At 41.5% G+C, this 14,945-nt stretch overlaps 1 protein-coding gene across 18 annotated transcripts in view; it reads left to right on the top strand.

Annotated features, from left to right (window-relative positions):
- The first annotated feature begins 8,627 nt into the window (after positions 1-8,627).
- The window catches only part of grhl1 (grainyhead-like transcription factor 1), a 23,647-nt gene continuing 17,329 nt past the window's right edge, over positions 8,628-14,945 (top strand). For 7 of the 18 annotated variants that reach the window (XM_080415048.1, XM_080415057.1, XM_080415064.1 and 4 more), the window contains exons 1-3: positions 8,630-8,822; positions 13,373-13,625; positions 14,868-14,941. In XM_080415048.1, the coding sequence (XP_080271174.1) occupies positions 8,803-8,822; positions 13,373-13,625; positions 14,868-14,941 (347 nt within the window). In that variant the 5' untranslated portion in view covers positions 8,630-8,802. Of the gene's footprint in view, positions 8,823-8,868; positions 9,284-13,372; positions 13,626-14,867; positions 14,942-14,945 lie in introns of those variants that run through there. The other 11 variants (XM_080415055.1, XM_080415053.1, XM_080415050.1 and 8 more) reach the window with 6 other exon arrangements.

Raw genomic sequence — 14,945 nt, 5'->3', positions numbered from 1 at the left:
CTGCAGGTTGGTACCTGCCCTCTGAGATCCTGCTGACTGGATCAGTGCAGTAGGGATACACACTCATACATACAGGCTGCAACTGCCGCTCTCTCTCTCTCTCTCTCTCTCTCTCTCTTTTCTTTACTGCCGGTGAAATGTTTCTTCACCCAATTCTTCTTCCCTGATGTTCATGTTTTGTTTGGCACTTTAATCGTTTTAACACTTTCATAATTATATTAACACTCTGTATTTTACTGTATACAGATTTGTCTGTTGTTGTGACTTCCATTTTTAAAAATTTCTATTGACTTGCTCCTTTGTGGTAGAAACATGTTTCTTAAAGCGAGGGATTCACCTGTACACTGTCTTGTCTTCATCTTAGAGTTGTTGCGAACGCGGAAGGAGGCGCGCCTCCGCCCAAGTGGAGCTTACTATGAAACCGTGCTCGGGTTGTGTGTGGCTCTGTGTGTGGCTCTGTGTGCACTGCCTGTGTGCAGCCTCGCCCCCATGTGACTCACGCTCTCATTGGCTGCTGACAGATCTCAGAGTGGAGCTTACTATGAAACCAACCCGATCGCCCCCCAAACACGGTGAAATAGCACGGATTGACAAACGGCAATTCCGTGCATAGATGACTAGGAACTCCGAAACTCCGTGCATAGGAGAACCATATCCCCCCCCCTTAACTTCAATACGAGGCGGAGCCAGTCACGTGACTTTCTCTCTACGCTCTCCCCATCACGGTGAAATAACACAGATTACAAGTCCGTAAATACACAACATAACAATTAAAAAAAGACAAAAAAAAAAAATAGGGCTGCGTTCGCTTCCCGCGTTCGCGCGTCTTACATGTATGAAGTTACCTGTGGGTGGTATCTGGGTTCAGACTTGCTATTGAACCTGGGATGATTAACCACTGTCCTGAACCCTATAGCCCCATAACTAGTTAAAACCCACATTTGCTCCTTCCTTCCAGGCACCCACCTGACCGAACTGGGCCAGAGATGACACTATCATATACATCACGTTATCTCCATCATTCCCTTTGACGTTGTCTCCCAGCTTGTTGATCTCCATCTGCTACTGGATATTCGTCATCCTGACGGGCAGGGGCCAGGTGGGGAGAACGCGAGCCACACATCCTCCACGCTGATCCTCAAGACAGGCGCACGACCGGGCTGTGGGCTCAGTCCTCTCCTGATTGATTGATTGATTGAATACTTTATTGACACTTTGCAAACAGTACAGTGGTACGATTATACAATGATGCTAAAAGGATAACATAAATTTCCATTGTGGTCCTGTGTATTCAATTCATCAAGACATTAAAAGACTAGAAATACAACTAGAAGATGTGCTCCTCGGAGCACAGGTCTCCGCCAGGTCAGGTTGCAGCACGTCCTGCAAAGCTTAGCCTATGGGTGGTGCCGGAGATTAGCTGGTGACAGACGGACACACACACACACGGACGGACGGACAGGGGGTAAAACATACTCTCCACCATACCTTCGGCCTGGCGGAGACAATAACATACAAGGCATCTTCATGTCCTGTACTCATTGTACACTCACTGTGCTGCCAAGTGCAGCTCCAATGTCATCATTAAATTTGCTGACGATACGACCACCCCAGGCCTGATCTTGGACAACGATTATACTGCCTACAGCGAGGAGGTGGAGGCACTAAGCGGTTGGTGCCAGGACAATAACCTCTCTTTCAAAGTCATCAAAATTGCAGAGATGATATTGAACTACAGGAGGCAGAGGGGGGCGTATACCTCCCATCCACATTGGTGATGCTGCGAATGAAGGGGTCAGCGGTTTCAAGTTACTCTGTATTCATATCACTGAGGACCTCTCCTGGACACAGCACACAGACAATGTGGTCAAGACATCTCATCTGCAGCTCTATTTCCCGAGGAGACTGATAGACTGGTAGGAGTTACCTCTGAATGTTATCTGGGTAAAATGAAAAAATAAATAAAAACAGTGGTGTGTTTTTTTTGTAGACGGAAGGTCTAAAACCAACATTGTTCTTCTTTTGTTAGTATTATTTTTTTGTGCACAGGTTCAATGAAGTTAAATATTCCTCTTGAGACAGACAATTCCTTCTCAAATGTTCTCCACACTGTGACACAACATTCTCATCTCCTCAAACAAGAAGCTAAAAGGTTATTCCTTACATCCTCAGATAGCTGAAAAGACAAAGAAATGCATGTACTGACTGACGCATGCAGGAGAAAAGTGAAACTTGGTGTGCTAATGATGATGATGAATTTATTTTATTTTAGTGTCATGCACCAAAGGTTCCCAGATCACATGGACTTACAGGAAACTACAATATTGCATACAGCAGGTGTATACATTAATAACCCCCAAAATAATTAACACTGTTTTACAAACTCTACTTCATGCTTTACATACAGTATAAACTCCAAATAGAATAATACCTTTTCTGAAACATGTCTTTCAAATGATCATCTAACCAAAAGACATTAACACAAATAGATTTTAAAAAAAGTCTTAATGCATCATATAAAGCACTATAAAACAGAAGATTTATTTCATTTTCAATTTCTCCCAAGTCACATAATGAACAATATCTAATTCATGTGGGTGAGTTTCTCCACTTCCAGAAAAGCAAAACCTGATTGAGCAGAAGAGGAGGTTCAGCCAGGTGACAGCAGGGAGAGCATGTTTAGCAAACTCTCACGCTTCCTTCCACAATAGCTTCCTTTAATCAAGTCACCATACTGGTTCTATCTGTTCCGTAACCCCCCCAACCGCTCTGTACACTCTGTGACTTATTAAATATAGCTCCTTTGTTGTCTCGATTTCTGAAAGTACTGTCTGTAAGTCACTGAACTTGGGTCAACGTGACTGTGGTTCAAGATCAAATTGCCAACAAGGAATTATTTGGTTATCTGTTTCCTACTTCCTTGGCTTGTTCATCAGTTTGACTAAAACATGTCTTACCAGATCTGATGTATGTTGAGGCGGACACTATCAGTGGGGGTAATAGAGGAACTGACTGGCAAGGGCGCCAAGCTGGGGGCCCCTTAACCACATGTCCGTATTTTGGGCATCATAGCCAAACAGTTTTTTAACTAATTTTAATCAAAAATATCAGATCTACAAGCTCAAAATGTGTTGCATTGCGACGCTTTGTGAGTGTGTTTGTATGTATAAAATAAAGCTTAAAGTGGTTACATATATTAGTCAATGTACACTGTAGATGTGTATGTAAGTGGGGTGACTTCATGTGCATTGGACAAGGAATTCCCTGCTACGGTACGTGCCTGTAAGAGAGCATCAGACGACGATTGTGCGGAGAAGCAGAGATTTAGCTGCTCAAGAGTCTGATAAACCTTGACCCTCTTCTACTGTGTGATGAGGACACTGGATGAGACATGTTAGTACATTATTAGTACATTTTCATTTTTAATATCAATTGGTGTATTAAAAATGTCCAAAAACGTTCAAAGATTTTCCAGAAATGTTGTTGCATCACGGTGCATTGTGAGCTTGTAGATCTGCTATTTACACTATATTTGAAATAGGACTTAAGTGTACTTTTTCCCTTCCTAGAAATGTAGTGAAGTCAAAAGTACAATATTTGTCTTTGAAATGTAGTGGAGTGAAAGTCTGAAAGTATAAAATAATACGCAAGTAATGTACAGATAGGCCTACTCAATACATTTAGTACAGCATTCAAGTAAATGTATGCTATTTCCTTACTGTCCATCACTGCATCTCACACTGAATCCCCTTTATAGTGATCCAAACTAGCAATCAATTTATGATTGTGATGTAAATTGCTAATCTATCAAAAAATAAATTATAAGCCCATACTGTCACCGCATAAAGGAACCCAATACGCCATTATGCGCCGTATCATGCACCGTGCTCATGAGACACTTAAGCCTGGCGTTTTCAAAGGTTTGTAAAATTCCCATAGGTATACGTCCTCAACGTAACAAACCCTGTGATGAAACTGGAATGCAGTGCGTTCTGTTTGCCTGCATTCCAACTGTCACCCCACTGCAAACCTGTTTTCTTATAATAACATAAATCTGCTCTTAAAGATGACTGTAAATACTGAATAGTTGCAAGGGAGTCTCATTTTGTTGCAATAATTAAATGTAATAATAACAGATATATAGTATGTGAACAGTACACTGCACGCATGCACGCACGCACGCACGCACGCACGCACGCACGCACGCACGCACGCACGCACGCACGCACGCACGCACGCACGCACGCACACAGATGGTGCATGGTTTAACCACAAGAGTCCTAGTGTCCTTATTCTGGGGCCAATGTTCAGCGGAAACAGACGATCTACAGGCTCACAGCGCAATAGATTGGCTATTTTTGGCGAATAGTTTTGTTGCACAGGGAAAAAAGGAGCGTATACCAAATATATACCCATGGGGTACTCCTGTCAACAAAGTATACAGAATGTAGTGTGGTTTAAGTGGTTAAAGCAGATCTCTAACGTGCACATTTACTGATTCATACGCACAACTGATGTGGCAGCTTATAGGTCTGTTGATAAGTTTTTGGTTTTGGTGAGTATGATTTATATATGCTGTCAATGAACACACACACACACACACACACACACACACACACACACACACACACACACACACACACACACACACACACACACACACACACACACACACACACATCACAATAAACCTTTATTTTAGTAATAAACACCATCTATAGCTGATAACAGTTACGTCAGTCGGTCTGAATGGCCTGTTTTAGAACACAGGTAAGGGCAACAACTTCCACAGTGTTGTGTGAAGAAAAACACACACAAACACTTCATTAAGGATCCCAGAATCCCATAGCACCTGGAAAAACCACTGACCCGTGTCTGTGCTGTGCTGTGCTGTGTGTGTGTATGTGTGTGTGTGTGTGTGTGTGTGTGTGTGTGTGTGTGTGTGTGTGTGTGTGTGTGTGTGTGTGTGTGTGTGTGTGTGTGTGTGTGTGTGTGTGTGTGTGTGTGTGTGTACATGCACGCACATTTTAGAAGTTAAGGAGCAGCATAGGGGTCTGCCTTGCCCTCTCTGTCTGTGACTGTTTGTACTGTAAGCAAGGAGAAGACTGTGATAACATCTAAACAAGCCAGGTCTCAGCAAAACACCTCAAAACATCATGACCAGAGTCAGAGTCAGAGCTTCAGTCATCAGAGACGCTTCGAGTCAATTCCGAAATATCTTTCATCACGCCCATAAAAAAGTCATTTACAAATTTGGATTACAAATGATGGAACTAACCACTTGAACCCCAGCAGCATCCATATTTAAAAAAAATCATATCTGCAAGCTCACAATGTGTTGCTATGTGACACATTGTGAGCTTGTAGATCTGCTATTTTTGCCAAAGAAAATTGATGTTGTAGAGAGAAGAAAAGCGGTCCAACTCAGATCCATTTCACTAAAGAATAGAGGGTTTAAGTGGTTAAGAAGTATAATGATGAAGTGTAATGTCATGGCGGAAACAAGACAGCATCCGTTACACTTGAGGGATGAGCGGCAAACCCTTAAAGTCAACAAGAGTATGCTCCCCATGCAGGTGCTGTTGAATGAAAATAGGCAGGTACATAAATTATAGTTACACCACATTCACTGATTAATGAACGGTTTACACCAAACATAGAGGGCTTTCAGTGTGGATGTAGGCCGACTGTCCTTACACACAGAGACAACGATCAGCCAGATAGGGATCTTCAAACAGAATGACACAGTGTTTCTCTGTTGAGATAGGCTCATCCCTAATACTTTGGCTGTGTTTACCTAACAACAGCCAAGTTCTACATGAGCTGTGACATCGGGCCTGTCCCAAACCCAGGTCTGTCTGCTCACCCGTAGACATATATAAACTTACATGTGCTCAGTGCTCAGGCAGGCTCTTACATGTCAGAGAGCGAGAGAGAGAGAGGGGAAAAAAACTAAACGTGGTGACAGATTTGCATCTAATTTCCATCTTTAAGCTGAGAGTGCCTGGAGTGAGGCGGAACGGTCAACTGTCTTGTCTTCCAGGATGAAGTCTGGTTGAAGAATGAATTATATGGGTGGGGTGGAGGGGAAAGATGGTGTTAAAAAAGAGGTGTGTGTGTGTGTGGGGTGGGGGGCAACAATAGGACAAGAGAGATGTATCCCACAAAACAAATTGACAGTCATAACAGATAGCGATCACGGATCCTCGAGGGGGTTTAGTCGTTAACTGTTGGAAGTTACCGTTGTTCTGTCAAAGTAGACGAGGGCTGAAGGGAATCATGATGGTGAAAGTATAACAACTCTCAAAACTGCCTGGGTTTTTGCCATTTTCTTTGTTAATCTCTGACTGGTCTTATAGCAAAGCTCCCAATTGCTCTTTGTGTGTCTCTCTTCCAAACAATCGTGACATCACCCATTCTGCCTCAGGCTGCTGTACTGAGTTTGGGCTGGGTGTATTTCACTAAAATACCAACAGCTTGCTCAATCTTTTCAGCTGTTGCTTGTTGTTGAGTTAAATTAACAATCAGGATTTTATCTCTCTGAAAATTGTGTCAAACGGTTTACATCACATGCCCAGAATGACTTCAACCATGCAGGTGGATAACTACTGTATGCTTTGTTCCTGACTGTGTTTTTCTGTGTTTGGCCTCTCCACCTCCTGCTGAGTCAGCATACTGTGTATCTATTCTCCAGACAGACAGACCCCTCCTCTCTCTCTCTCTCTCACACACGCACGCGCACACACACATCCTTGAATCCCTCCCTCAAAGCATTTATCCCATGTCTTCAGTGCAAACACAAACAAGCTGCTTGAAGAGGCAGGTGTCCTTCCAATGGGATAAATAAACAGTAAACCAGGATACAGGAGCAGGAGGTGTGTGTGTGTGTGTGTGTGTGTGTGTGTGTGTGTGTGTGTGTGTGTGTGTGTGTGTGTGTGTGTGTGGGGGGGGGGGGTGCGTGCATACAAGTACAGTATGTGCGTGTGTTCATATGTTTGTATATTTATGGTGCCATGTATATGCGTGTGTGTGTGTGTGTGTGTGTGTGTGTGTGTGTGTGTGTGTGTGTGTGAGAGAGAGAGAGAGAGAGAGAGAGAGAGAGAGAGAGAGAGAGAGAGAGAGAGAGAGCTATTGGGTGGGTTAACGGTTTGCTATCTCAGAACTTGTGGCTCAGTGCATATGGATACACTTTGAATATTCCTGATAACATCTTCTAAGCCACTCACAGACAGTTTATTTTCACATGCTGTTTCATTTTACTGTATGATCATCAGATTGAATCTAGTTATACTAATCCCTGGGAATTGGCAGAGGAATAGTACTTAATAAAAATAATAAAAATACAATTCCAGAGACAGTCACTTTTTCTTGACCTAAAACAAATGATGAGTGTATTAGAATCTATCAACTGAGGCATGCCATAACTTTAATGGCAATAATAATGCCTTGATTTGATTGTACACTAAGTCCTATCACTTAGGTCCTCTCAGTGCTGTTCAATTAACTCTGAGAGTGTACAAATGGAACAAAATAAGAGTCCATGTGGTTTCAGTACACTCTCCGAATTACAAATGATTAAGGAACACTGAGGATTTTACTGTATTGTCCAAGCTCCTGTAGGCCTCATAACTACACATTTAAATTCAACAAATGAAAGGAAAATAGTAGTAAGATTTTTTTAGAGATAATAAACCATAAATAGGCCAAGAACAATTTGCGGTTATGCCAGCTGATAGTGAGCTGTTATTCAAGAGAATGTAAATAGCCTATAGCTGTCTTTCTCATCGTCCAATAACAGTTATGGGAGATTGTATTTATGATGGTAGCCCCTTCCCTGCAGTTACTCTATGGAAATAGGCCTTCAGGCATGCAATGCAGCTTGCAGTTTATGTTTTGCATGTTACAATTGCACAGTAATAAAAAGATGAGTATTATTTTCATTAAAATCTAATATTATCATTTAATAAAACATTCAATAGCATATTAATTAAAAAAGACAAATAAAATGTTACAGTCTACACTAGCGCAGCACCTTGACATCACTGGCTTTGAGGCTTATGCTAACTCAGGGTTCCCTGAGCGTTCCAAATGGACCCTTGCAGGTCTATAACTCTGAGAATGTATAAATGTATTACTATTTTGTACATTCTCAAATTGAATATACTTTTTAAAGCAATTTTTTATTTTACTCAAATTAGCTTCTGGGGGTCCCTGGAACAAACTATTTTGAGATGGGGTCCGCAGCCAAATACATATAATTTTCAGGGTCCTTGACATGAAAAGGTTTGAGAACCACTGCCACAGAAACATAGTTTTTTCATAAAACTGTTTTAGCTCAAATCTTTCCCAGTATCAATGGATTAATGGGTTAAAAAGGTGAAGACACTCATCAATAAAAGGAACAATGTGATCAAATCACAGCATTGTTAACACCAGGGTAGGTACAGTCCCTCTCTGCCTCGGGTATATTAGCCAGATCTTGGCTCCCAACACAGAGCTTTACAGGCTGGGCCAATCACAAGTACAGACAGGTGTTATTGACTGCCTAAGCCCCGCCCGTCGTGCACCTGTAACCCAATCCCAGCCCGTGTCACAGGTAAAGCCGGCCTCGGGTTCTCAGTATAGCCCAAAAAAAGCGAGAAAAGCCGACAAAACCCGTTCCCTGGGAGCAGACTGGTCTGACCGTGTGGCCCTCATCATCATCCCGCGTTACGTTATAGTGTGTGACTGCACTTTTTCCAGGGTAAAGAAGACGGATCGGATTTTCAGTACCAACTAGAAAGTCCAGTTCGACCAACCGAGATGTCACAGGAGCATGACAAGTAAGTGGTTTCTTTCTCCTCACTCTCTCCCCTGGCACCAGTCAGCACCACCAACGTGTTGATTAAGATAGGCCTACTGAAAACTTTTTTAAAAACTTTTTACAGATTTATTACTTTTTTTTATAGCCTACCGTGGCTCTGGAGGATTTGAAACAGAATTTCCCCAAAGACTTTTGGAGTGGAATAATTGCTTTCTCTCTTCTTTTCAGTTTAGTTTTGGGTTATTTTTTTTGCCTATTATAAGTTTTTTTTTAGTTTTTTTATCTATAATTCAACAAAAGTTAGTTACTTTTTGGCCTGTCAGAAAGAGTGCGATCCGTTTTCTTGTGGTTTAAAGGCTGGTGTATTAAAGCAGCAAGGGGATCAGGATCCGTGGGAGAGCTGTTCAGTTCACCTGTCATGTTGAAGCTTGTTGCACCCTTACGCACAGGTGTATAAATCCACCTGTCGTGCGAGCAGAGGTAGGCTTTACACAGTCAGTCAGTGAGATCCTGAGTGTTGATCTAATTCTGGGAGTGTACACAACAATGTAACCAAATGGACCCGTGAGGGTCCATTTGGTTACATTTTGTACACTCCCAGAGTTATAAAGGGATAAAGCCACGGGTCAATTTTTTGTCAATTTTTTTCATTTTTTCTGGATGTTGATCTAACTCTGGGAGTGTACACAACATTTGGTTACATTCTCTACACTGCCATAGTTATAAAGGAGTAAAGTGTCCAATTTTTTTGGTACACTTTCAGAGTTACAAATAGATATATTATAGCCTGCTATAAACACTGAGGATTGTTTAGTGTGCAGTGTCACCTTTCCCTGCTTATGTCCCGTGGTGGCGGTGCTGAAGGGCGGTTTATTGTTTGGTTTCGCTGACAGTTATGTGGTTAGTCTTAATTTTGTTTATTCAGGAATATGCGCAGTTAAATAAATGTGCGGCCGTGACCGTTTACACAACGTGCGTCTGCTGGCAAGATCGGATGTATTTATTTATTTAAAAGGGTTTGCCATTTGTGTAGCATAATGTCTCCAAGGTATTTTTTTCTTCTAAATAAATGAATAAAAATCATAATTTTGTGACAGGTGCTTCAAGCCTATATTTGATGTGTTTTTGAGGGCATGCGTTGCAATTGCAAGGAGACTTGACTGTAATGAAATCGTACACCTGGCTACTAGGCGTTGGCCCATCACAATGCTAGTAGTAAGAAACACACAATGTAAATGTAAGCACACTCTGTGAGCTATAAAATGAACACTTTGTGTTTTCCTATAGCAGCCTATTTATATACGTTTAATTCCTCCACACTCTTGTGGCAGAAAGCTAACCATTTCAGCCATATATATATTTCGGCCCTTTGAAAATAGCAGATCTACAAGCTCACAATGCTGTGAGATTTTCTAAAAAAAAATGTATACATTTTGAACTTGTGAAATGGGACATTCTGCACAATGAGTGCTTTTACTTTTGGTAGGCTACTATGAGTATATTTTGATGCCGATACCTTTGTACTTTTACTCAAGTACATTTTGAATACGGGACTTGTAACAGAGTAGGTGACATCTGCATTGCAGTATTGATGCTTTTTTAAGTAAGACATGTGAGTACTTCTTCCACCACTGCTGCGCACCTTATAGGCTGTTAGATTATTTTTCGTGGTGCAATTTTAAAATCAAGGAAACGTTATTGGGAAATAGAAGTTTAGATGTAAGCTGTAGACTAATGTTTTTGACGATTTTTCCCAAACGCCCCATAACATTTCCGTGTGGAAAACACTTTGTCTCCTTTGTTTTTAGCAGTGGATTGCATGTCATCGCAGTTTTATTGCCACTGAATAACGGATCTATCGGATTGCAAATCCCTAACGCCTTGAGATTGACATTTTATGAATGGCACAATTAGATATAGGATTACTAATGATCAGTTTGCTCGGACCATTCAGAGGGAAAGCTGCATTTGTTGTGGATACTGGAGTTTGGAGACGGATCCAGTTCGTTTACAGTTCCTCATAATAAAAGCTGCAAAAGGACTTAGTAGGGATATTAAGTAGAATTATTTCATGGATTGAGAATATAAACTTGGATTGCAATATACTCAGAAACAAATTAAAACAGGAAAAATTAGAGTTCCAAAAATATTTTTAAATAAAAATGATGAAGGTTAAAATAAAGCAAAGTAGGCCTACATATCCAAATAAAACAATCTTGTATCATTAAAAAAATGCACAGCTTCACTATTTCATTATTCCGTAACAAAAATCAACTTTAACCACATAAAGCCTAGCCTATAGTATATATACTTAGTTGACTGGAGTCCTCCAGGGGTCTAATACTACCCCTCCTTTTATCCCTCTACAAATATGCAGAAAATAGCCGATCTATGCGTTTTGAGCTTGTAGATCTGCTATTTTTGCCAAATGCTCGCCCGGGAATAGGGATTAGGGACACTGGGTTCATAATCATTTTTGTGGCTTTGTGATGTTTTATCCTGGCTTTCGTTGAATACACATAACATTTAGATTGTAGGCATTTAGTTCAAGTTGTTACCAAGAGCGATTGTGACAGCAGAGTAAACATCAATTCCTAGATCACCAAGATTACAACTCAAAGTGTGGTCCAAGAACCCCCAGGGTTCCTTGAGGGGGTTTCAAGTTCCATTTGTACACTCTCAGAGTTATGGGTGTCCTTGAAATTAAACCTTTAAAATCCCCCCCAATCGAGTCCCCAGATGACAGTAAAGTGACAATTTAAGGACGTTTAAGGACCTTTTAATACCAAAAAACAAATCCAAAAAAAGAATGAAATGCAAAAAAAAAGACCATTACGGCATCAAAAGTAATCAACAAACTATACTATAAAAACTGGTCAAACATTGGCCAAATTGTCAAATAATATATAAGAAAGAGTCAACAACACCTGTTGTGAGGCATTGTGAGGCGTTGTGAGCTTGTAGATCAGCTATTTTCACTTATTTATCTATGGAACTGAGTCAAACTAAATGTAATGCCTCAACTCCTACTGTACATTTCCAAGTGCTTTTCAGGGTGGGGGTGTCCCCAGTTCAAATATGATTATTTTTGGGGGTCCCAGCCTAAAAAGGTTGAGAACCACTGCAATAGATAAACATGGGTCAAAGTCAGTCTGGAATTGAAATCAATGCCAGCTCCGCTCCTAGTTCTCCTCAACGCTCACAAAGAGTGACTTGTAGCGGTGCTGTCTTGAGGGTGGCCTGATGATGAGGAGGAGGAGGAGGAGGAGGAGGAAGGGAAATAGGAAGAATAAGACGAGGCGAAGAAGGAAGTAGTAAGCGATGATGAGGAGGAGGATGAGGAAGGGAAATAGGAGTAAGAATATGAAGCGAAGAAGGAAGTAGGAAGCAATGATGATGATGATGATGAAGTCTGAAATGTGTCTTGCATCACACAGCTGCTCAATTTGAAATATCACGTAAACCCCCAAAATAAAGGCAAGAACCAAATATACAAATTCACATTTTACACATAACATTACAATCATAGAAGCCAATATTCAAGGGCCTTCGATGTACATTTGGTCTGGGATTAAGCTCCATATAACATTCTGGGATTGAATGATGCACTAAAGAGAGCTTCAGTTAACCCTGTATCTCTGGTTTGCTGGTAACAGATTATATCCGTTCAGGGTGTTGTTGGGGTCAGAGACAATGTTGTTGGACAGCTTTAATAGGGATAATGAATGTTTAAAACCTGTAATTGCTTTTCGGAAACAGGTTCTCTTTGCAAAAGTTGTGGTCGTGTGGTTAAAACAGTGGTATGTCGCGGTGACAGATTTGTTCCGCAGGTTGCGGTCAGGCTGCTAACCAATGAGTGATCATCAATCTAGAGCCGTCTCACTGGCTGAGCCAGTAGAGCATCTTTTCTTAAGACACCTCAGTCATTCAAAAGCTGAGATTTGTTGCACAATCAAGGAAAGGCCTGCACAACAGGTCTCAGAGATCAAGAATGTAGCTGTCGTTGATCTTTCTTATAACCTGTTTGTCAGTTCCGAACAAGAGCTTGACTGTAGGTCTTTGTTGATTTACATGAAGTCGGAGAAGCATATTAATCCAAAACAAATACCCAGCTCCTGATAGGAGGAGCCATATCCAGTTGATTGATGAGGCCTTAACTATAGCACTCCTTTGCACTGCTTACAACTCTTTACATTCATGTCATTTGTTTATTCAGCATATACCTTTATTGGTAAACATCATTGGGTAAAATACGTGGAATCACATTGCCAACACCTTTCTACTTTTGTGTTATTAAAGGCTTATTAATCAAATGATAGAATATTGTTTTTTTTATTAGACAAAAAACAACAACTATGTTATTATACTATATGACTATGTATGTTATTTATAGAGCAACCAAACCAATTTTAACATAGGTATACAATATGTAAATGCAAATTCAATTCAAGCTGACATTTTGATGATTTTGGTTCATTTCCATACAACTTTGAGCACAAAAGAGATACAATAATAGTTATCATCACTGTTTTTATCAAGCTAACAATCTTTCTCTCTACCCCCTCCCAGTAAGCGTGCGGTCCTGGTTCTACAGAACGAGCCGGGCTATGGCGGTCAGCGCAGAGGCTTCACCACGGAGGACGAGGCCTGGAAATCGTTCCTGGAAAACCCCCTGACGGCCGCCACCAAGGCCATGATGAGCATCAACGGGGACGAGGACAGCGCCGCTGCTCTGGGTCTCCTCTATGACTACTACAAGGTAGCGGCACAAGACAGGAACCAGGCAGACCACATGGCACACACACGCCAAACCCACATAAATGTAAGTTAGGGCAGTGGTTCTCAACCTTTGGGATTTTTGGGGCGGGGGGGTCCCCAGTTGACAGTGACCTGACAATTTAATGACTTTTAAGTCTTTACAAAAAAAGAAGAAAAGAAAAAGACCATTACTGCATCAAAAGTAATCAAACTATACTATAAAAACTTGTCAAATTGGCCAAATTGTCAAATAATATAAGAAAGAGGCACAAATTGTGAAAATAGCCGATCTACAAGCTCACACAACGAGGTGTTGTGAGCTTGTTAGATCGGCTGTTTTCACAATATTTATCTGTGAAACTGAGTCACACAAAATGTAATGCTCCTTGAGTCCTTGCACTCCTACAATTCCAAGTGCTTGTCAGGGTGGGGGTCCCCAGTTCAAATATGATTATTTTGGGGGGTCGCGGCCTGAAAAGGTTGAGAACCACTGAGTTAGGGGTCGTAAAGGGCGTAGAGCTAAAAGCACTCCACCACCACAGAGGCCCAGGTTCACTTCCCCGGCAGCAGTGCCTCCAGACTCCAACGAACACAATTGGCAGTGTTCACTGGTGGTAAGCCGGCATGGGGATTATGTCCTTGTTGCTGTACTAGCAACTCTTAATAATCGTTGCTCGCCTGTTCAACGGGGGACCTGGGTAAGATAGAGAAAACCTCCACCTGCATTTCTCTCTCCCGGCCAAACTCCTCATCGTCAGGTGTATCACAGGATACACAAGCCAGCCGTTTTGGCTTTGACAGTGACCGCACTACACATGAGGCGAATGGACAATGACAAAAATTTGGGGAGAAAATGGAAACAACCAAAACATCTGTTCACAAGAAATGAACAAATACATGTCAGAGGGTATGGGTTAGAACCAAAACACAACAACCTCCAGTGCACTATGAGCACCGTACGCTAGTACTGGACAGTGATCGGAGCAGCAGGAGAATGTACGAGCATCACTGGTAAACTCATAAACTCATAAATAACATTCTCCCCCATGTGAGAGGAAGACATGTTTGAGCACCAATGTCAAAACCACCAGTATAAAGTCTCATGTTAAAGGCATCAGAACACTTTAAGGCCATAATTTACCTCTGTGAACCTCATTCATCATGACCTCCAACCATCAGACAACATCTGTGGGGCAGAGCGTATCAGCTGCTAGTAACTGATCTAGTGTTCATGTACTGTATTGAGCTGTGCTGTTGGATTTGCTGTGGTCAGATACTGAACGGCTGTGTTTACCTTCCCATACAGGTGCCCAGGGAAAAGAGAACAATATCCCACAGCAAGACAGACACATTGGTCTCTGATGTGGATCCCAACAAAAGGTAG

Source organism: Gymnoscopelus braueri, assembly GCF_963280865.1.
Source record: "Gymnoscopelus braueri genome assembly, chromosome: 19".
NCBI lineage: Eukaryota > Metazoa > Chordata > Actinopteri > Myctophiformes > Myctophidae > Gymnoscopelus > Gymnoscopelus braueri.
This window is presented reverse-complemented; position numbering and strand designations above follow the sequence as displayed.